At 37.0% G+C, this 23,700-nt stretch overlaps 1 protein-coding gene across 4 annotated transcripts in view; it reads left to right on the forward strand.

Moving 5' to 3' along the window:
• The window catches only part of LOC121402798 (E3 ubiquitin-protein ligase MARCHF1-like), an 84,841-nt gene that overhangs the window by 43,664 nt on the left and 17,477 nt on the right, over nucleotides 1–23,700 (forward strand). For all 4 annotated transcript variants that reach the window (XM_041589277.1, XM_041589273.1, XM_041589274.1 and 1 more), the window contains one exon: nucleotides 12,836–12,983. In XM_041589277.1, the coding sequence (XP_041445211.1) occupies nucleotides 12,836–12,983 (148 nt within the window). The remainder of the gene's footprint in view (nucleotides 1–12,835; nucleotides 12,984–23,700) is intronic.

Genomic DNA, 23,700 nt, shown 5'->3' on the forward strand with positions numbered 1-23,700 from the left:
ATCCAAGCATGGGGAAATAAAGCACTGATTCATTCTGACAATCATAAATGTAAAATGACTATAAGTTTTGGTCAGTCTGAAAATAATACCTCATATTTCCCACTTGTAGCCTTTATTTTATATTCAATAAAAAAGGGGTTGTTCACCTTTGAGTTAGCTTCTAGTATGATGCAGAAAGTGATATTCTGAGACAATTTGCAATTGGTTTTATTTTTTTATTATTTGTGGTTTTTGAGTTATTTCGCTTTTTATTCAGCATCTCTCCAGTTTGCATTTTCAGCAATCTGTTTTCTAAGGTCCAAAGTACCCTAGCAACCATGCATTGATTTGAATGAGAAACTGGAATATGAATAGGAGAGGGGCTGCATAGAAAGATGAGTAAGAAATAGTAGCAATTGCAATTACAGAGTTGGAAAGGGTCAGAAAAAAAGGCAAATAATTAAAAGAATATATTAAAAATGAAGGCCGGTTGCTAAGTCACTTAGAACTGGCCATTCTATAAGATACTAAACATCCCTTTAACGTAAATTATATTATGCTATATTATATCAATTGATATATAAAATGAATCTTTGTTGCACAAGTGACTACTTTTAATACCAATTTTGGTCAGAAGTCTGGAAGATTCTGACAACATTACCCAACTATCTTGGCATATATAGTACCCCAGGGGCAGTTTTAGAAGCCAGCACAGCCAATGTATTGAATTGCCATTGGATTGGTCTTATGCAATCAATTTCCTTCCTCAAGGCCCTTTGGACTTGAGCCATCTCTGCGAATAGAAAAATGATAAACATTCCTGCTTTAGGTCAATTGACCTACTGGTTGGATATCTCAATGTTCAGCTCATGTATGGCCACTTTATCCCACTGTGTACCCTGATCTGAATTCCTACATGAGACTGTTGATCCCCCCCCACACTAAGTAATTTAAACCTAATTCTCTATCTTTTTGGCACATTTGTCACTGGCTCTTGAAACCTCTTCAAAATCTCTTCTTCTGCTTCATTCTGTGGGCTGAAATAGAGTTAACTTCTAGCCCAAGGCTGAATTAATTAAACAGTAGCTGTGTTTGATTTGAAAAATCCAGGCAAAAACACTTTGAACGTGTAAATATTTAGCTATTATTATTCTTTATAATACCAATTGGGCAATTGTTCATCATTCAGTCTCTCCCCAGTCGATCTTGTAATCCAAGTTCCCCGCTACATTTACTCAGGTCTTTTTTAGGACTGATGTATTGGAGGGATCCAGAGTGTCCAGCAGAAACCTAGATATGGAGTGAAAATACCATCTTCATATGTAAAGTGTCCTCTTCAGCACATAAATACTCTTTATCCCTGTCTACACCAGGAAGAATTGTCCATAACTGTATTAAAATGAAAATATACACATTTTTATCACATGTTCTGGTTACATGGTTACAAAGGTATTTACTGTTCCTTTAATATTATTTTTATAAGAAAATATTACATTATTTTTTAAGTAAAAGTACATTTTGGCATTTAAAATAAATTCATGCTGCAAGTTGATAAATTACCTAGGCAACTCCTTTAATGTTACAGAATGTTCCTTATTACTAAATATGAATTCTTCGCACGGCGGTTAACATGTATGCGAGTGCTGATGCATCAGTGGCCTCTGACTTTATGTAGCAGCCTTGAGATTCAATCTTCCACCCACATTCTGTTTTTCCTTTTCATTGCACTAAACATATTTCATGATCCTGGTTTTCATATTCTCAGTAACCACAATTACCTCTGTGATCAAAACGTCCATCTAGAGGCACTGGCTGTGACTTGATCTATCTGCCTCTTTTCAGAACTATAAAATGTCTCTTTGATTTAAGCAAAACATGTTAAAACCAGGAAGAAATGTGTTGACCTAGTTATAAATAACAATAATATATTTTAAATCTCTCTTTTTTCTTGTATGTTCTTCCAATTCTTGCTAGACAGTTTCCTGTTACTTCCTGTTGTACTAAAAAATTAAATATTTTAAACCTGATATGGAGCAGTTTCATCTACCTTATTAAGATTTTTATACTCAATTGCTCAGTTCAATTGTCTTGTTATGGGCTAAAATCCAACAGTGATCTAAACAGTGACTTTTATCTAGACCTTTTGACCCTAGTGGTTAAATGCTTTAGGACCTTGCATCAGCTGTGGTTTGAAGTCTTTGTTAATAGATAAGTTGGATCATAGCCATACAATTTAATAGAACTGCTGCTTTGAAAAAGCCTGACCAAAAGGAAAATAATAGGAATATTTTGGTCTATTTTCTTCCTTTTTCTCAGATCTCTGAGAAATGGCCAATGCTGAACAGCATCAATATCTAACATAAAAAAATGTATATTGGCTAAAGGAAGAAATATTCATCTCCGAAACAATTTTTACCCCTTGGCTCTAGCAAAGAATAAATATGGTAGCAGAACAGACAAATTTCTCCTAATCAGATTGTCATAGCTACAGTATTTATGAATTCTATCATTTTCTTGTTTTTTTGAAACCACGACAAAACTCGCGTTCTCTAAAGCCACGAATGTCATGAAATTAATTTAAAAATCAAATTAAAAAAGTATGAATGGGAAAAGTCGCTAAGTCACGAGTTGTCGCACAATAACTACGACTTTTTTGTATTGTTGCATAAAAGTCAGCGTCAAAAACTCCCCAAAACCTCTAAAACAAAGAAATCAAAGAAAGATCTACCAGTTGAACATCTGCCATTGAGTTCTATATGTTTTAGACAGGTTTTATCTGGGGGTTTTTCGTATTCAGAATTATTGCAGTTTTGTCACATAATAAATCCCGAAAAGTTGCACATTATTCAGAATTATTGCAGTTTTGTCACATAATAAATCCCGAAAAGTTGCACATTTTTAACTGCAGCTTTTTCGGATTGTTGGCTTAATAAATTGGCCCCATAGTCTCTATAATAGATAGGACATTAGCTGAAAGAAAGCAAAATAATGAAGAGAATAAAACCTGCTATATCTTATCAGCAAAATCCAGTCTGTATTTCTCTTAATCTGTATTTCTCTTAAAACTAAAATGGGAAGTTAAACACAATACTCTATTACAGGAAAAGTAGCTTTCTGAAGAGCTGAAAAGGCAATTTTCAGGTCATGATGAGCAAGGAGAGAGAAAAAGGACTGGTATATAAAGAGTTTAAAATATTTTGGCAAATATTTTTCATTTCTTATTCAAGTGGCTATTCCTTAAAGCTAAAATAGGAAGTTAAAACCATAAGATAAAGCAGGATAAATATGTTTTTTCAAAATCATATTGGCAAAAAAAGGGAAATATAATTTTATGCCAGGTGATTTTAAATGTCTATAATTGTTTTTACAAAATATACAACACTTGAACGTAAAATTGTGTCCCTGCATGCTACCAAGCCATTTAAGCTCTCTTTCTTTTGACATTCTGAGAAACACTGAGACAGGAAATAATTGTAAAAAGAATTCAGGAGGAAGATTATATACTTGTGATAATAATACAGGAAGGTCTTCTTGAAAGGATGTTAACTTAGAACTTAGCACACATTTCAACTTATTAACCCTGTAATTTTGAGGTATAGAGGCAGGCGTAAGGAATTTTGTCTGCTTACCATAATATTATTTTTCACATCTGTGAAATAAATGATACGTATTAAATATATATTAATAGTATAACTTTTATATATTATAGCATTCTGTAAAATATATATATAGATTCTTAAGATGTAATGGTCATCTAGTTTGAAAAACACACAAGTCATTCAGACAATCCTTTGGACTAAATGAAACCTCCATAACTTCTAGTTGGTCCATTGGAAGGCAAATATTCCATCTGAAGCCACCCAAATTGCTTCAGAGTGGCAGAGATTACTGCAGCAGCAGCCATATTCTACTTTTTAGATGAACAGGCCAAGCAGTTACAGAGACATATAGTTGACCCCTGTATCTGTCTTTACAACTGCACATTTCCCACCCAAACTGTACATCGCCGAGCTTCATTGTTTCTTTCCATACCTCCATTGTAGTGTTAAAACCAAAGGATTAATAACAAAAGTGACTGGAGTCTTCCTAGCATAACAGTAGCAGGAACAACTGGCTTAGTTAGCTCATAGCAACCATAATTGTTTTATTTTGCAACAGTTCCAAGTTTCCCCTAAAATGTCTCACAGGAGGGCTAAAATAAGATTATATGAAATGTGAATTGCTTTAGCTAATGCCATATTATCCAACACTAGGGGGCCCATTTCCTAACAATTGAATTTTTTTTTTCATACAAATGTCAATTTTTTTTAAAAAAAAAAAGCTGTAAAAATTTGAGATTCATTAGGTGGAAAAACTACGAAAAATCACTAATAGAAAACTTCACCAGGTAACGTAAAAAGTTGTTGAGGACCTATAGAAGTCAGTGGGAGCACCATTTCAAACCAATTCAACTTTTAGAAGTTTGTTTTTTTGTTAGGAATTGCACAAAAAATTACATTTTTAGAGGTTTTCAAGGTATTCGTATTTTTAGAGCATCGTTCTGCATAATTATCCATTTGTACTTTTTAAACTCTGAAGAGCAAAATGTCAAAGTACATGCCTGCTATGTACATGTTTATTGTTAAAAAGTATGAATTTACCAGAATTTAAAAGTTGAATTTAAAAAAAATCCATTATCCGAAAGAGAATCTCAAGTACAAGTATAGGATCAGTTATCTGCAATCCAAAAAGCTCTGAATTATGGGAAGGCCATCACCCACAGACACCATTTTAATAATATAATTCACATTTTTAAAAAATTATATTCTTTTTCTCTGTAATAATAAAACCGTACCTTGTACTTAGATAAGTTATACACTAAGATATAATTATCTGACTCCGTGTGATCACCTATGAGGGGACTGCCATATTTGTGCAGCAGGAGTGCATTAGCATTAGAAACTTAAAGGGATCCTGTCATCAGAAAACATGTTTTTTTCAAAACGCATCAGTAAATAATGCTACTCCAGCAGACTTCTGCACTGAAATCCATTTCTCAAAAGAGCAAACAGATTTTTTTATATTCAATTTTGAAATCTGACATGGGGCTAGACATTCCCAGCTGCCCCTGGTCATGTGACTTGTGCCTGCACTTTAGGAGAGAAATGCTTTCTGGCAGCCTGCTGTTTTTCCTTCTCAATGTAACTGAATGTGTCTCAGTGGGACATGGGTTTTTACTATTGAGTGTTGTTCTTAGATCTACCAGGCAGCTGTTATCTTGTGTTAGGGAGCTATGGATTTCACTGCAGCATTCTGCTGGAGCAGCACTATTAACTGATTCATTTTGAAAAAAAAAATTTTCCCATGACAGTATCCCTTTAACTGACAGACTGAGATGGGACAGTCAGGTTGGCAAAACAGTCAGGTTTAGGAACTTCAAGTAACAATCACTTACAAAAACAAACCTCTCAGCAAATAAACAATCAGCATGACCTATAGGTAACTTTTAATGTACATTCAGATTTTAAAAAGTAGTTTTTTAGTGTCAGTATCTCTTTAAGTCTACTAAAAAAAACTATTTAAGCATTAAATAAACCCAATAGGATTGATTTTTGCCTCCAGTATGGATTAATGAGTACAAGGTACGGTTTTATTATTACAGAGAAAAAAGAAACCATTTTTAAAAATTAGAATTATTTGATTTAAATGGAATCTATAGGAAATGGCCTTCCAATAAGTCGGATCTTTCTGGATAACAGGTTTCTAGATAACAGATCCCATGCCTGAAATACACAAGAACCCCATATAACCCTACAATAAATCCTTATAAATTGTATTGAGTGATGTCATAAATTATAATCTGGGCTTGGTGATGTCACTTATGTCACATGATTCATTGAAAGTTGTGAATTATTATTATTATTAAGATAAGACGCCCCTGTTGTAAAATATCAGGATATTAAAGGGCACACTTCAGAGATCTATGACTTTTATAAAAGCACTAGTTAGACAGCCTCTAATTTTTATAGGGTCAAGGAACTCCTCCATGGCTTCTTATATGTCTATGTTATCCATATTCAACAAACATAAGCATTTACATCATTCCTACTTATGTGGGAAATCTATTACTAGTATTATATAGTGGAATTAAGTACCCCCTATTGTAAAATATAAGGATATTAAGCAAACTGAAAGAGAGTGAATATGGAAAACAAGTGCAAATGAAATAAGTTGGAACTCCGAGGACTTATAATATCCTCAAATTTTTAAACAGGGGGTACTATATTTATTATAATATACAGGTTTCATTGAGTCATTTGACAGAAATTATATCACTAAGCTCTGATTATAACAGATGACTCAATATCCACCATTTATAAGGATATCATTTACAGGATATTCATTGTATTATATATATATATATATATATATATATATATATATATATATATATATTTATGTGTGTATAGTTTATATTTTTTCGCCCAACATTTTCATCTTTATATTAGTCATACTTCATATAGACCATATAATATCAACATTTATCATAATATTGAAGGCTAATTAATATGCAGCCATTAGACACATTATTATCATATACCACCTATTATGTTAATGATTTTCTCTGTCTATTAAGAACCCCAAAACCTATCACAAGCTAGTCTTACTGCTTTATAACATGGTAAAACAAACGAATAAATGATTGCTAACCGTTTAATGCTGGTGCGTTCAGTAATCTCCATTTCATAGTCATTTATTTTCTTACATTCCATAACATTTGTTTTAACATCATCCCTTTAGTGAGGCAGAAACAATGTCATTTGTAGCTCCCAGCAAGCCAGTCAATGCCAGAGAACAAAGTGGAAATTGAGAATATTGCGTTAGAAACTCAGGAACATTTTCCTGCACAGAGAAAAAATAGTGTGATTTCTATGATAAACTTGTTTTTGTTACCTCTTAACATCTTTTTATAGACTATGCCTTTGACAAAATGCAGACTGAACTCTGTAAACCTCCATCACATTTCTCATTCTTTATTTCCTCCTTTGATTGCCAGTGTGGCTTTTTACTATTGAGAAAAGAAAGATCTCTGACAAAAAAAGCTGCAAGATGCTAAAAAATACATGAAACACATAACCCAACTAAGGTGATTATATCAGATTTCTTCTGCTTCTTTCCACGTCACTGACTCTCTCATCTTCTCTAACGACACCTGGATCCTGAACTCATAAACCTCCTGCTTGGAAATATCATCTGGCATTTGAGCTCTGTATCATAAGCAATTACTCTCTTATTTCACTCTCAATTGCTTTCCAAATCCACTCTATTTCAGTTTGCTATCTATTTTTGGAATTTCATGTCCACTTTCTCATACAGTGAAAAATATATACTTTTCTCAGAGGCATTAACAATGTGTGAGAAATTCCTGATTTTCATCAAGATAAGTAACCCAATATAAGAAAGCTGCTGTCCCCTATCCAAAAGGATGTCCTTCAAATGTATTAGAGGAAATCTCTTGTCATGGTCAGAATGGGCCGACGGTGAACTGGGAAAAAACCCGGTGGGCCCCAACCCTCATGGGCCCTGCCGACCCAGACCCAAAACGACTACCTCCCTCCTGAGAAGGTACACAATACACAGAGGGGGCCGTAGGGGGTTTATGGCTGGGGCCGTGGGGCGGTGAGACCAGTGAGGGTCCTGATGTGGAAATATTGCATGTAGCAGATTCCAATGTGTTCTGTTATTTTGCCAGACATTTACCATGCATAATGCAATGTACATAATGCAAACAAAAGGCTGCAATCAGCCAGATGCATTTTGCACATTGTGCTCTGTCTTTCTAGTTTTGCCACACAAATACAGTGCTTCGCCCATTGTGTGGGTAAAGGTTGGGGGCATGCACATAGGCAGCCAACCCACTGACTAACTTGTGCCTTATGGAAGGTGCCAAGGAAAGGGCCCGCCTGCACCCCCTGATGCATACCCTGAGGGTTGTTATGTGAGTACTAAGGGATGCATTCTAGAACTTTGCATAATAAATGACACTTATTGTTTCCACCCCTTAAACATATCCAAAAGGTAAATTTGGATCAGAGAAGAGTGAAGGTGAAGAAAGGATTGGTTTATCTCTCTTTCCCATAAATACCACCATCACTGGTCCCCGTGTTTCAGGCTAAACCCCTATAACATCCAAACTGGCCCCACTGACTAGAGTTTTGACCCAGAGAGCTGGGTCAAACCTGCCTTGGTGGTTTTCCAAATTAGGAAATCTTTTTAGGCCTGGTACCTATGTCAATCTACTGTGAGATCATAATTTATAGAGGGCCAAAACAAGATGGTCAAGAAAGCCTCCAAAAATACACATTAGAGCAAGTATCTCAATACTCCTGTCAGTTATTGACCATAAATCAAAATAAGAAGTCCCAAGCTGTTTCCTCTTTTCTGGCCTGCAATAACAGAAGTCTGAGTTAGATGGCAGCATTTGTACACATAAGACTAGTGAATTAAAGAAAGAGCTTTCATTTCTAATGACAGGTTATAATGAGAACTCATACATGATGAGAATATTGCTGCATATTTTGTTCTTCTGTAACTCTTACCATGTGCTTCTGTAAATGTCAAAATATTTCCTAGAAATCAGCTCTCTATGCAGAACAGTCAAAGGGCTCACTGTGAAAAGGCAGAAAACTGGTATAAGTGCTAGGTGGGTGGTTTTACTTAACAACGTAAGATATCCAGTCTATAGATCCAGCTTCTGCTGAATTATAAAGCTTGTGTTGAGGGATTCCTTGCAAATGTAGGTGAAAAACAATTGTCAGCCCTTATAAAATATGCAATTTATTTTGCAAGTCTTGTTGCTGATGCTATATGTAGAAATCAGCAGGAGACTTACTGGGGGTCATTTATGATTCCACCATGTCTGTTACTCAGATCTGCATAGAAATAATGTACCCCCTACTGAGAAATATATATTAGGCTGAGTGCTGATAGCATTTTCAAAGAACTCTGATTTGCCTTATACTATCCATATATTTAATAGCAGAGAGTACATTGTAAGACATAAGTTTATAGGAAAGGTTCAGTTTAACATAATTTGTTCAATGCTCAAATTATTTTCACATGGTGGCCACAACATGCCTATTTAGATGGCGCATAATTGCACTTTGTTTACTAACTCCCTTCTGCCCTCTCTCCGCTTAATGCTGCGCTGCTTCAGCCTGTGTCTACAGGCTGCATATGACCTCCTTCCCAGCTTGCAGGTAGGGATGTAGCGAACGTCGGAAAAAAAGTTCGCGAACATATTCGCGAACTTGCGCAAAAATGCGAGCGGTTCGCGAACGGTTCGCGAACCCCATAGACTTCAATGGGAAGGCGAACTTTAACATCTAGAAAAGACATTTCTGGCCAGAAAAATTATTTTAAAGTTGTTTAAAGGGTGCAACGACCTGGACAGTGGCATGCCAGAGGGGGATCAAGGGCAAAAATGTATCTGAAAAATCTGCCTGTGTGTGCTTGGAAGAGATAGTGTAGGGGGAGAGCTGTTAGTGATTTCAGGGACAGATGATAGTAAGTTTGCTGGCTAGTAATCTGCTTGATACTGCTCTGTATTGGAGGGACAGAAGTCTGCAGGGATTTGAGGGACATTTTAGCTTAGGTAGCTTTGCTGGCTAGTAATCTACTGTTCTCTTTAAACAACTGCCATACGTTGACCTTGTAGGCATTGTTTGCCCAGTTTTTTTGGACGCAGCCACTGAAGCACAGTTGCCATAAAAAATATGCCATATAAATGCTGAAAATAGTAATTTTTCGCCATACGTTGACCTTGTAGACATTGTTTGCCCAGTTTTTTTGGTTGCAGCCACTGAAGCACAGTTGCCAGAAAAAATATGCCATATAAATGCTGAAAATAGTCATTTTTTGCCATACGTTGACCTTGTAGGCATTGTTTGCCCAGTTTTTTTGGTCGCAGCCACTGAAGCACAGTTGCCAGAAAAAATATGCCATATAAATGCTGAAAATAGTAATTTTTTGCCATATACGTTGAGTCAACGTATGGCAAAAAATGACTATTTTCAGCATTTATATGGCATATTTTTTCTGGCCTCTGTGCTTCAGTGGCTGCGGCCAAAAAAACTGGGCAAACAATGCCTACAAGGTCAACGTATACACTACTACAGCGGTGGATACGGATTACGTAAAATATATGTATGCTGCTTGAAAAAAGTCACTCCGGTGTTTTTTCTGGAGACGGTAATATTATGGATATTTAGACAGAATGTGAACAAGGTCACACAGCTAGATGGCGGGTTGAAGAAAACAGTGTGCAAATAATGCCTACAAGGTCAACGTATACACTACTACAGCGGTGGATACGGATTACGTAAAATATATGAATGCTGCTTGAAAAAAGTCACTCCGGTGTTTTTTCTGGAGACGGTAATATTATGGATATTTAGACAGAATGTGAACAAGGTCACACAGCTAGATGGCGGGTTGAAGAAAACAGTGTGCAAATAATGCCTACAAGGTCAACGTATACACTACTACAGCGGTGGATACGGATTACGTAAAATATATGAATGCTGCTTGAAAAAAGTCACTCCGGTGTTTTTTCTGGAGACGGTAATATTATGGATATTTAGACAGAATGTGAACAAGGTCACACAGCTAGATGGCGGGTTGAAGAAAACAGTGTGCAAATAATGCCTACAAGGTCAACGTATACACTACTACAGCGGTGGATACGGATTACGTAAAATATATGAATGCTGCTTGAAAAAAGTCACTCCGGTGTTTTTTCTGGAGACGGTAATATTATGGATATTTAGACAGAATGTGAACAAGGTCACACAGCTAGATGGCGGGTTGAAGAAAACAGTGTGCAAATAATGCCTACAAGGTCAACGTATACACTACAACAGCGGTGGATACGGATTACGTAAAATATATTATGGCTGCTTGAAAAAAGTCACTCCGGTGTTTTTTCTGGAGACGGTAATATTATGGATATTTAGACAGAATGTGAACAAGGTCACACAGCTAGATGGCGGGTTGAAGAAAACAGTGTGCAAATAATGCCTACAGGGCAAATAATGCCTAAAAGGTCAACTTATACACTACTACAGCGGTAGTAAAATAAAAAAAAGTAAAATAAAAAAAAAATGAATATTAAAAAAAAAAATTAAAGTTGGTGCTGCTGAACTACTAGGAGCAGCAGATTAGCACACCAGTCCCACTCCCCAACACTGCTAGACTAATAGCACTGGGCTCTTATAGTAGTAGTAGTAGTAAAACAACAAAAAAATAAATAAAAGCAGTCCTTACAAGGACTACTGTTATTGCAGCAGTCAGCAGATGAGATCAGAAGCAGGACAGCTGCCCACTGCAGCTACATACAGAGCACTGCAGTAGAAGGTAGATTACTAGCCAGCAAAGCTACCTAAGCTTAAATGTCCCTCAAACCCCTGCAGACTTCTGTCCCTCCAATAACAGAGCAGTATCAAAACGATTACTAGCCAGCAAACTTTCAACTGTCCCTGAAATCACTAACAGGCAGCAGCTCTCTCCCTACACTATCTCTTCAGCACACACAGGCAGAGTGAAAAAACGCTGCAGGGCTTCGGTTTTTATAGGGAAGGGGAGTGGTCCAGGGGAGAGCTTCCTGATTGGCTGCCATGTACCTGCTGGTCTGGGGTGAGAGGGCAAAAAAAGCGCCAACAATGGCGAACCCAAAATGGCGAACGTCGCGCGACGTTCGCGAACTTCCGGCGAGCGCGAACACCCGATGTTCGCGCGAACAAGTTCGCCGGCGAACAGTTCGCGACATCTCTACTTGCAGGTATGAGAGCAGCTGGGGAAGAGGGAATAATTTCCAACTATATAGGAAGCAAACCCCACAGTCTGGCCCCCTCATTCCCAGGGCCCCCTGCATCTGTGGGGTCTGCTTTCTCTATAGTTTCATTACTGTGAACATGTCTTGTTTATTGGAAAATTCCTTTTCAACCTGGACAGGCAGAAAAGATATTGGGGTAATTTACTTAAGGAAAGGCAGTGTGAAAGGAGCACAATGATCTAATTTGTGCAATTTGCACACTACCTTCCTGTGTCTCTAAACAGACCCAACAGCATATAAACATAAGGAAATAATAGTCAGCAGGGAAGAAAGTTTAGGAATTATTATTTCTATCTATAAACAAAGCATAATATTGGGTGCAAGTAAAACTAACAACAAAAAAACTATTCCAGGGACATATCTGTGATAGATGCCATCTTCTCATTTACTAATTCATCATTAGCCTAAGGCATGATGGGATTCTTTACCTAAGAATCCCATAAAGTCATCTTATAGCAAGTCAGCTATAAAAGCAGATGTGCTGCATGGCTCATTAGTTCAGATGGACTGCATTTATTTCCCTGCAACCAAATGTCATGCAGCCATGCTGATCAACCACATGCATATCTACTCATTTGTAAATGGACAATTTGAAAGCCCTGACTGCAGTTAGTTTGGGTTGCCCCACAGCTACACTACAAAATGATGGGTGAACAAAAATGATATATTTTATATTATTCAATGTAAAACAACTGCAGACTTTATTTCCATATTCTGTGTGATTTCACTTACGCTGAAGAAAAGATGGGCAAACGCAGCTCTTCAGCTCTTGCTGAACAATAATGTTAGGAATAGTAGCCAGCCAACAGCTGGAGACCTATACATTGTGCCTCCGTAGATTAATAATAGAATTACTGCCTGCGGACTGTCTGAATTTCTATTGATAAAAAAATGTCACTCAAACGAAATCTTATTGATATGTTCCGTATTAGTAAATGTCACCTTATGCTTTTCAGTCATTTCTTTCTAATATTCTCGTTTTAGTGGGAAAAACTGCAGATGACAAAAAGTGAAAAAAGCAAGATAGTGTGCTCGGTTACATTTCACATTATTGCTTTAACGTGTGTAATGTGGTCACTGTATGTGCTCATAGATCGTACGGCAGAAGAAATCAAGCAAGGCAGTGAGAATGGTAAGTGGCTTTACAATTCCCCTCCAGCAATACAAACGTCCTTTATCTGTAGTTTGTCCTCTAAAATTATCGATTGAATCCTTAATGGAAAAATAATGAAAAGGACACTTGCTTACCCACTGAAATTATACTCAGTGTGCATTTTAAAATATAGGTGTTTATGTCTGGCTGGCTCTTGAAATAATATCTTTACTGTGTTCTAAAAATGAAAACTGCCACAAAGAAATAAACTAGACATTTGCTTTCAAACAGGAGACCAGTAAATAGTAAATACTGGTTGCTACATGTTACTAGACTGGGGCAAACTTTGTTCCTAATTCATAAATGTTGTTTTTAAAATATTTAACTTCATTTTTGTCATTGTTAATTAGTGCTCAGTACATTTCTGTTTTTTTTTTGTATGTGACCATATTGTATTGTTTGTATTTAACCAGTGGTTATGAAAGTGTTTATTTACCTTGCTAAGTTTTTATATCGGCGCTATTTGACCCTTAAGGCCATGGGCACACGTGTGTGGGCTCCGCTGCTCTCAGCTTTCATATTTTTGCAGGCTGAGAGAAGTGGATCTCCCTCGCCCCATCTGATTCGAATTTGATCCACCTGTGTGTGCTCAAAATGAAATTGTAGCATATCAGTGATAAATACTGTTTTTTAAAAAATACTGACCCCAGTTAGCTCATGAGACCTCAATAGCCATAAGCCACCTGTTGACAATTGGGAGGGGGGTTCCAGAGGAGCGGCGTGCAGAGAGAAGAGAACGAGTTCCAACACACAATGGAATTTATGTGCTATGGTGACAAGTACAGGATCCATTGTGCATCACCAGCTCCAATTTTCTCAGATTAAATGATGACTTCTCCAAACTGCAGTTTTATGGCATCTAAACAAGGGTTCAATGGGATTTAGAACTGGACTCATTACTCTTCAGATTAGTCCAGTGTTTTGTATTTAACTATCCCATGCTTTTGGGTGTGTACTTCCTCTGGAAGACCCATGGTCTGCAACCGAGAACCAGTTTTCTGACACTGGCTGCAATATTGTGCTCCAAAATATCATGGTCATGTTGTGATAAGGTCATTTCAATTTTTATGGCACCCAGTTCCAGGGGAAGCAAAGCAGCTCCAATAAACCAGCTACTTGTATGGCTGTACAGTTGGGTGTTATTTATCAAACTCCAAATACAAAAATTATGAAAAAAAAAATTTCCGCAATTTATTATACCCCGAAGTTGAAAAAAGTCTAAATCTGAAAATCCGCCATCTCCAAGCTGTCCGGACCCTTTAGAAAACAATGGCAAAGCTCCCATTTCAATATCATGGTCGTGATGAGTTTCGGCCAAAAATCTGATTTTTTTTTCAGGCTTTGGAGCCAAAAATCCGATTTTGGAGGGAAAAATCTGACTTTTTGGTGGGAAATCTGACTTTTGGCGGGAAAATCCAATTTTAGCAAGCGTTTGCTATGATAGATAAGGTCCAATCAGCAATTCGGAGTTAGTCTGACTTTTTTTCATAGAAATAACGAGATAAATTCAGACTTTGATAAATAACCCCCTTAGTGTTCTCTTCTTTGAAGGCTATATTTTCTTCTCGTAAAGAACAACATGTGGTGCAATACCAAATACTCTATTCATGTTCAGGTGCGTTTTTGCAAGACCTTTTTTTTTTGTAAGTATTTCTATTGGCAACTGGATCCTCCTGGGCTTCCTACTATAGGGCGATGGCAAGTGTGAGTTGAAACTGTTGTACCTTTTGTCAAGGTCAGCTGAAGGTCTGCTTACACCTGTCTGATTCCTTCACCACAGTTTGAACAATCCATCTCTGCAAACTTTGATCATGGCATACAATGGATATGGGGATGGTAGTGGAAAAGTGGTTCCTCTTGAGACCTGTATCAATCTTTGCAAAATACCCAGTTGGGTGAAAAAGCATGGATCATTTATCACCATTCTCATTAGTGGCAGCTTATTCTTATATTTGTATTTAAACTGCTGTTTTAAAGCCATTATACTCCGTTAGAGTGACATTTTGATATCAGAGTTTACTTCACTCTACATGCATCAGAGACTCCCGTTATTGCCTGGAATCGCACGGACTCCCATTTTATTGGTAGCCATTATATATCTCATTAAAGTATGCATGGCATTCATTGTGCACTTTTCAACTGCCACAAGCATCTGGTTATTTCTGCTGCATTTAGATCCTTAATAGTGTATTATATTGGTCAGTCTATAAAGAATGAATTTAATTAAGAAAAATGTCCCATAATACCTCTCATAATAGTCTGCAGCATGTGTAATGCTGTGTATTCCTTGCAGATTTACTAGCTCTCTAAAATTATCAGTCTTTAAAAAATGTATAATAATGATGAAGATATTGATTTACACATAATACAGTTGTTAGTGCTGGTGTAACATCAAGTTACCAGCAATCTCGCTCTCCATCTGGTCCATAATAAATTGTCTCATCAGTAGCCAGTATTTATAAAATCCTCAGTTTAACCAAATTCCTTTTATTATTAAAAGCATAACAAGCAATGTCACAAGAAACAATAGCATTGGGTCATTAATGCAAAGATCCAATCAGATAAGGAGGCATAGTGGCAAAAATGCTCTGGGCTAGTAGGTCATGTGACTTGCATGAAAGCTAATGATAAGGATTTGTCTATCAGGTAAAACCTTCCAGCAGTGCTCCCATAATTTGGCTCTAGAATATGCTTCAGTTAAAACGATGGATCTTTTAGGCTCCTAAAGGGGATCTATCATGTGATGAGTCTGTGCAAATCATTTTATTGCATCAATGATTATATTGGATGGAGCGCATTTTTAAAAACAATAAATTCCTGGTTTAGCACCTCCCTGTATTTGTTTTATGCATGTCAGTTACATAAGGGTGTCTCTATGCCATCTGGAGGCACCTGGATAGTTCGAAGCGAGCCGGCAGTGAGTCATTTCTAAGGCTAATAGCACACGTAGAGTTTCTCCATCTTCTGTATTTCTGCCTGCTCTTAACAAGTGGCTTTCGGCCTGAATGTGCACATTTAAGCAATGACAAAAGGCACAGGATGGGTGCTATTGGGCATTTATCCGTAAGCTGAAATAAAGTGGCAGAGAAATGATGTGTGTGCCATTAGGCTAACAGCTATCGATCTCCTTCAGCAGAACCATTGCCTTATCCCTGCAAGTGCTTATCTATACCCATACAAGCTCCAAGATGATCCTTGTAACCCTTTAAGTGCCACAGATCGTAGAATCTACAATCTGTGGATAAAAGTACCTAAGTGCCACAGATCATAGATTCTACGATCTGCAGCACTTCCTGGTTGGGGAGCGGAGGAGCGGCTTTTAAAGCAGCTCACTGCATCCCCTCTCATTCCTCACATCCTAGGCAATGAACAGAAGCCAGCATCCAGTGGCCCCTAAAGAGCAGCAGACACATGAAAAAATACATGTCTGCTGTGGCCTATTCGTCCTGAGCCACAGGCTCTCCCCACCCACCCAACGGATCATCAATGATTACGCACTTCTCCAGCAACCCTCCTGTGTCTTCTGCCCTCTTGCCTGCTTGGACAAGTAAGTGACACTGCAAACTCACAAACACACAAACTCATACTTTTACACTAACACACACATACATTTACACTTACACACATACACATATATTTTGGGGGGATCAGGGGGCTTTTACATATTCACAGCACTCACACATACTTGTACACATGCACATAACACGCAGTTTGCCAAGTATACACACATAAGTACACTTACTTGATTTTCTGACTTTTTTTTAATCTCAATGTCTGCTTTTTGCCTTTGATTTATTGCCAATGCGAATGGCGTATTCACTTACTGCAGTGTGCAGTACCTTTTGTATGTTATTTTGGTGATTATATTACATTTTTGGTGATTTTGGTGCAATTTTAGCCATTTTATTATTTTTAGCTATTTTATTGCATTTTCAGTTCTGCGTAGATGTTGTTTGCTTGTATCTGGCCAAGCCAACATAATTAGACTGTGATTCTCACTGCTGATTACACTAGGCAAAAAGTATTGATTTTAGTGGTTTTCTTGTATTTTAGTGATTTTATTGCATTCTGCACTGTTCTTTGTTACATGTTTTTGCCCATGGAAATTTTGACCTCTACGGGGGTAATTTAATACAATTTGCAAAGAAAACAAATTTGTGAATAAAAATTTCCATGTCACAATGTAATATTCTTCATTAGGCTTGTATTGCATTGTAAATCTTAACTGCGCATTTTGAACATTTAACAACTGGTCAAAGGTGTCGTAAACTTTTGGAGCAAACTTGACAACTTTTTCATTGAGAAGATTTATTACATACACTGCACACTGGCGCAACCTATAAAATTTGCAATCACTGTCCTACTGTTGTGTGAGGGAAAAGTGGTTGCAAAGGCAAAATTGTTCAGTTTTCTAACCCAGATCCGCACCCTGTGCCTCTTTACTCTTCCTGTGCGCACATGCGCATCGGGGGGGCCCTGAGGAAGAAGCCCCAATGGGTCCAGCCCCCCCCCCCGTCGACCCTGCCTGTGTACACCACATAGTTTGGTAAATCTGTGCATATTGGACATTAAAGTGTTTAATAGAGCCCTGGAATTCATATTAAGGATGTTTTTTGTTGGTACATTGCAAATTTGTGGGGCATATAATGGGATAAAATGAAAGCTTTGTGACAAGTTTTAGACATTTCATAAAAACTGCTACATTTAGCATAGCTTTACAGTTCGGTAGTTTGCAGTAGAAAGATGTATTTACCCATTTTGGGTTTGTCAGAATGTGTTCTTTCTGGAAAATTATGGTTTTCTACTAACTTTATTTCAGGTCTCTAAATGCCAGATACTTTAGTAATTCTATGCACAATGGGCATCAAACTGTTCAGTGGGTGCCTGGCATTCATATTTAGGATGTTTTTTCTTTAATGCTGTGTGGGAGATAAAAACTTGCAAAGTGAAAGTTTTGATGTGATTTTTCAGAATTTTTATAAATTTTTATAGAAACCACGAAGTTCACAAAAGCTTAGATGTTTGGTAATTAAGAGTAGAAAGACATGGTTACCCATTTTGGATTTGACAAAAATATATGGTTTCCTTGGGTAAACCTACTGTTCCAGGATTTTTTGGCTTTGGAATCTAAAGTATGCTGTATATATATATATATGTAATATATCTCTAAAAAACTATACATATCTGGTATTGGCACATTCGAGACACTTGAGGTTTTCCAAATCAGTTGTATGTTTGTGCATAGAATATAAAAAAAAATTCTGGTATAAATCCTTATAACTGTGTCTGTGCTCTGTTTATAAACAGCCGGCCTGAGCTTTTGTTTTGTCAGGTTTCCAATTGTGGAATGGGATTTCTGCATCATTGAACCAACTTGCACCCGCCAGAGATGGTGATCCAATAGGCTAATGCTTCACAGAGCTTACATATAACAGTAAAACAATGCCAAAAATACCAACCAAATTGTAAAACCCATCTTTGTGGATTTTGCTTGTATCCTTTTTAAAATTATTTTAAACTGTGCGCCTTGCAAATAATATTTTATTGTGTGTGATCCTGTTCTTTCAATCATACCCAAAACTGCATCATACAAGTCATTTCAGTCAGCTATTCAGTACTTACAGTTACAGTATCTCCTTGTCCTATACACAGCTTTTCCACCTACTGTATTTCCCCTGCTTCATGCTACCCTTACAGCTGCCTCTAGGTGGCATATTGATGCATATTAATATTCATAGTGACCTGTAGGATGCCGAAACCTACTCCAATATTCAGGTAAATTGGTTGTTGGAAAGGTAAGGGGGTGTCTGGGATGTTAGAATAACAGTAACTAGCCCACAGTGCACATGCACCGTAACAACATGAGTGCCCTGCAGTACTTGATTTCTGTGGCCGCCTTCTGTGGAAGCTAATGGGGAGCCCGCCGACATCACCTTCCACACGCTGTCAGTAGAATATGGGAGATGAAATCAAGCGCCGCACAATGGATTGTCTTTTATTTCGTTCTATACTAACGAATTTTGAAATTATTTTTTTTGATGTTATTGGTCCTTTAAGGTGAACAAACCCTTTAAACCCTTGCTTACTCTCAAGGTAACAGGTTTGGTGCATAGGGACTTGCCCACAGTTGCAAGGAGTTTGCAAGCCCCATACACTCAGCTTGCTGTTCTACTACCAAGTTCTGTATGATAATTTATTTTAAATGTATGTTCTATATTTGTATAGCACTATTTGTAAACGTAGCACTGTACAGCAGAACACTAAATTAATAGAACAAATAAAAGGGGGTCATTACAATAGTAAATACAAAGTACAATAAAAAATACAAAGTACCATTACAATAAAGATTAAGCACTTAGTGTCAAGGAAACAGGAGGATGAAGGTCCCTGCTCTAAAGAGCTTACAATCGAAATGTTCCTTGAATTAGAGTTTACATACAAATATATAGGTAAATAAGTATCTAGGTAAATACGACCCTGCATAACAATAGTAATGATCTTATCTACTAACATCAGAGCGAGGCATTTTAAATATTGACTCATTATGAGTCTTGGCAATACTTGCAAATTATTCCGATTTTTTTTTCTTTGTGTTTCACTGCCACGCCACCGCTCGATTTGACCCAGTTTAATCCAACTTTGAAGATTCCGAAGGGATTTTCAAATCCAGTGTCAGCCCACTGACTCATCTCTAATTAGTGCTACACAAGTCAATATGCAAAACTTATTGTATAATATTCCATGTTTATAAATATTCTCTGCATTAAATAATAAGGCATTTTAAAAATGAAGCCTCGAAATGAATATGAAATTTGTAATTGTAATATGCGCTAGATTATTTTACTCATAAAATACAGATGGTGCTGCAGCTGCTACTGAGGCCATAACAATCACAAAATGGGAGCACCCTCGGGCACAAAGGCTGCCAAGTGAGCATGAACATAAATGTTCTTTTATCTTTTTGCTTGTGCAGATGTAATGGGATATGCATAAAGACCAAGACAGCAATGCACCCATATTTCCTACAGCATTATAAAGACATATACAACTTCCACGATTGTTTGAATTAAAATAAATTGTAGAAAAGGATGTGAATACCTTAAAGTTCATCAGAGAACAAAGAGAAGCTGGCAGCTTTTGAAATGCCAAATTGCTGTTTATGACCAAACAACATAGCACTGGCAAATACTAAAAAAGGATTTTAGCCTCCTGCTGACATGGGGTTCTCTTGCAAAACAGAAGAAGGAAGATCTGCTGTGTCAAACAGATGTTTTCCTTCTGGGATCAACAGGATAAAATTGGCCATAGCTAGAAAGACAGTGAAAACATCATTATTACTGCATTTTAAACAAGGACAGGGAATAATTTAGTCCATAGCTTTGATTATTCATGTTAATAGAGATCTGCAACTCTATTGTATACTGGTGTAGAATCTGCAAACCCGTTATCCAGACAGCTCTGACTTACAGGAAGGATACTTTTTCCCTGTAATATTAAAACAGTAACTTATATGTGATCCATACTAAGATACAATTACTCCTTATTGGAGTTTAATTCATGCTTTAATGATTTTTTGTAGGTTTAAGGTATGGTGATCTAAATAATGAAAAGATCCCTTATCCAGAAAGCCCCAGGTCCTGAGCATTCTGGATAACAGGTCCAATACCTGTAACTTTATATACAGTATGCATGTGGTCTGCTTTCCATAGGTAAAGAGCAAGCCTCGTCTTCTTCCTTCACGTCCCATAATTATGAACTAGGTTTAAGGGGATGTTTGTTCAGCAAATCAGACATACATTGCAGTCAGCAGTCTAACAATGGGGGAGACCATTTTTAGATACTTGTGAGACTTAATACCACACTTAATAGCCTTTATAGGAACTAATGGTGTGGAAATGTTGCTAAAAATCACCCCTAGTTTAAACAGGAAACTCTTCAACTACTTGTGGCATGAATATGGCATGTAGGGATTCATAGATTTCATAAAATTCAATTTAGGCATTGGAGACAAAGGATCAGTCAATGGGAACATAGCAAGGGTTGTAAAGAAGAGCGGACTTGACATGGTAGGTACAAGACAAATGCTTATCTACTTTTTGAAGACTCAATACAGACAGAGCAGCCCTTCTAAAAGCAACTGACTCACTCAACTGATGTTCCTTAAATAAGAACGATGTTATGTTTCTGCCAGATGTTTCAGTATATGTTATTTGTGGTGAGCACTTGCCAAAGTAGTTTTCTTATTATTGAAAGTGCATTATACTTGGGGATAGGGATATACTTTCCTACAGATAACATTTCACAGACAACCTCCAACCACCTCAAATGACTAAGCATTAACATTGCCAACAACAACAGCGGAATGATACATCCTACGTCCCTCCTATATATGCCAAGCATTGGCGGATGTAGAGATAGATGTATAGGTATGTGAAAGCATGGATTACTCATTGCTGGTTCCAGAAATAAATATTCACTGTTATCATTGAGATTCCAGAAGAATAGGAATGGGGGTGGGGGCTGTACAATGCAAAAGCAAAAAATATGTCTTCAATCCCTTAACGGTGCTCTGTGCTGCACCAAAGCTTAGCAGCAAAACAATAAATGTAGAAATAAGAGCTTTAGCAGATTACTGCAGAATTCCTATTCTTGACCCAAATATGGATATCAATTGGATAGATATTTATATCCTGAGCAAATGCCTGATTTTGGCAGTCATTTTCCAGGTCTAAATATATTCAACAGAATGTAGGTGATTTTGCCTCATTTTTTAACTGGATGCCTAGTTTACTTGTTGGATTTTGATTTCTATGAATGCCCTCTTATGAATTTACTGAACATACTGAATCCGTTGACAATCTGTAGCCAATTTCTATATTTTCCCCAGGGCAGGACCTTATATCAATGATACAGTTGAATGAGCTGAAGTTAATCTCAGGATCCCTTGGATTTGGCATGTGTTTTGGTTATTTACTACATTTGTTTTCTATATGTGCAAGAAAAGCACAGTGACATTGCACATCCATGAATAATAGGCTTTTAATTTGTTGTGAGAAAGCATTAGAAAGAATAATGGAGAGAAATCAAGGCCTTTGGTTGTGTGAGTTTTTAAAAATTGCCATGTTTGTTTGGCTAATTGTTCATCTGTTCTCTCCTCAAATGATATCATTTAAAGCCTAATGAAAGCAATTTCTACAAAACATAAATACAAAACAAGCAGTTCATTAAATACCGTCATTTTAACCTATGAAACAGATCCAGGTTACAGTCAAACAAAAGAGAATAGTTTTCCATTCAATCCTGTGCTCGTGTAATTAGTTCAATGCATCCTACTGAGTAGCTTTGAGGAAATTAATGTATGAAAAGAACAATGCTTATATACACTCAAAAGCACAATTTCTCTACAACCCTGGATCATATTGCAATTTAATTTCCAGAAATAAGGAATGAATCACTGCCATTCTCCCAACCACACTATCTTTGTTGTAATAGGAGACCTGAACACTAAAAATAGATATGTCTAAAAAATACATTTTAAATATTAAGCTTCATGCACCAGCCTTTGGCTGAGCATCTCTATAGCAGTAATGATCCCAGTCTTCAGCTTTGTCACAGGAGCTCGCCATTTTGGGGTTTGTTAGGAGTGTCGGTGACACACATGCTCAGTGTAGTCTGGGCAGAGAAGCTTAGCTAATCAAGAAGAAAATAAAGGTTTGTCTGTTATGTTAGCTGATGTTACAGAGCTGGCTATTAGATTTTGATGCTAATTGGTTTCTGTGCTACAATTGAATGATAATTTGAATTAATTACTAATCAGCCTTGTATTGTGCAGTAAATCCCTAAGCTCAGATAATTGACAACAACATAGAGTATGCACTTTGAATCAACAGAAAATATGAAGAATAGCTACTGGGGGCATCTTTGGAGGCACAGATCTTAACTGCTAATGAGGTGTGGTTGCATTTCTACCCTACTCTTCTATTGATCTTTAGTTCTCCTTTTAACTGTCCTGATGGCCTTTGCACAGTACAAGCATTTTTATTTTTTTTTTGCAAAATATATTTCCTTCTATAGATACCATTATATATAATACATTTCATTCTGTTTTTATGTATGCACATTTGCAGCAATATAAAGAGTCCTATATATCAAGCTACATAGTAGTTACATAGTTAAATCGGGTTAAAAAAAGATAAAGTCCATCAAGCTCAACCCCTCCAAATGAAAACCCAGCAATCCAGCATCCATACACACACCCTTCCATACTCCACATAAATTCTATATACCCATACCTATACTAACTATAGAGTTTAGTATCACAATATCCAAGCCATTCTTAAAGGCATTAACTAAATCAGCCATCACAACATCACCCGGCAGTGCATTCCACAACCTCACAGTCCTCACTGTGAAGAACCTCCTATGTTGCTTCAAATAGAGCTGTGTAAAATGATTTCCATGGGAAAAAAATATAAAGAGTGCTGTGCAATAAACAGCACATTTATCAAGCTCTATTTGTCCAATGCAATCCCTGAAATCATCTATTAAAAATTCTTGAGCTGCAAGTCTGCTGGGCCTATTGACGTGGCCTGCAGTATGAAATTACCTGAAATTCCCTCCATCTACAATGACACTTGGATTATAAGTGTCGGCACTAGTACCATTGATAAATGGTGTCAATGCACTCAGTGCTATG

The sequence above is a fragment of the Xenopus laevis genome, chromosome 1L (genome assembly GCF_017654675.1).
Source record: "Xenopus laevis strain J_2021 chromosome 1L, Xenopus_laevis_v10.1, whole genome shotgun sequence".
Taxonomy (NCBI): Eukaryota; Metazoa; Chordata; class Amphibia; order Anura; family Pipidae; genus Xenopus; species Xenopus laevis.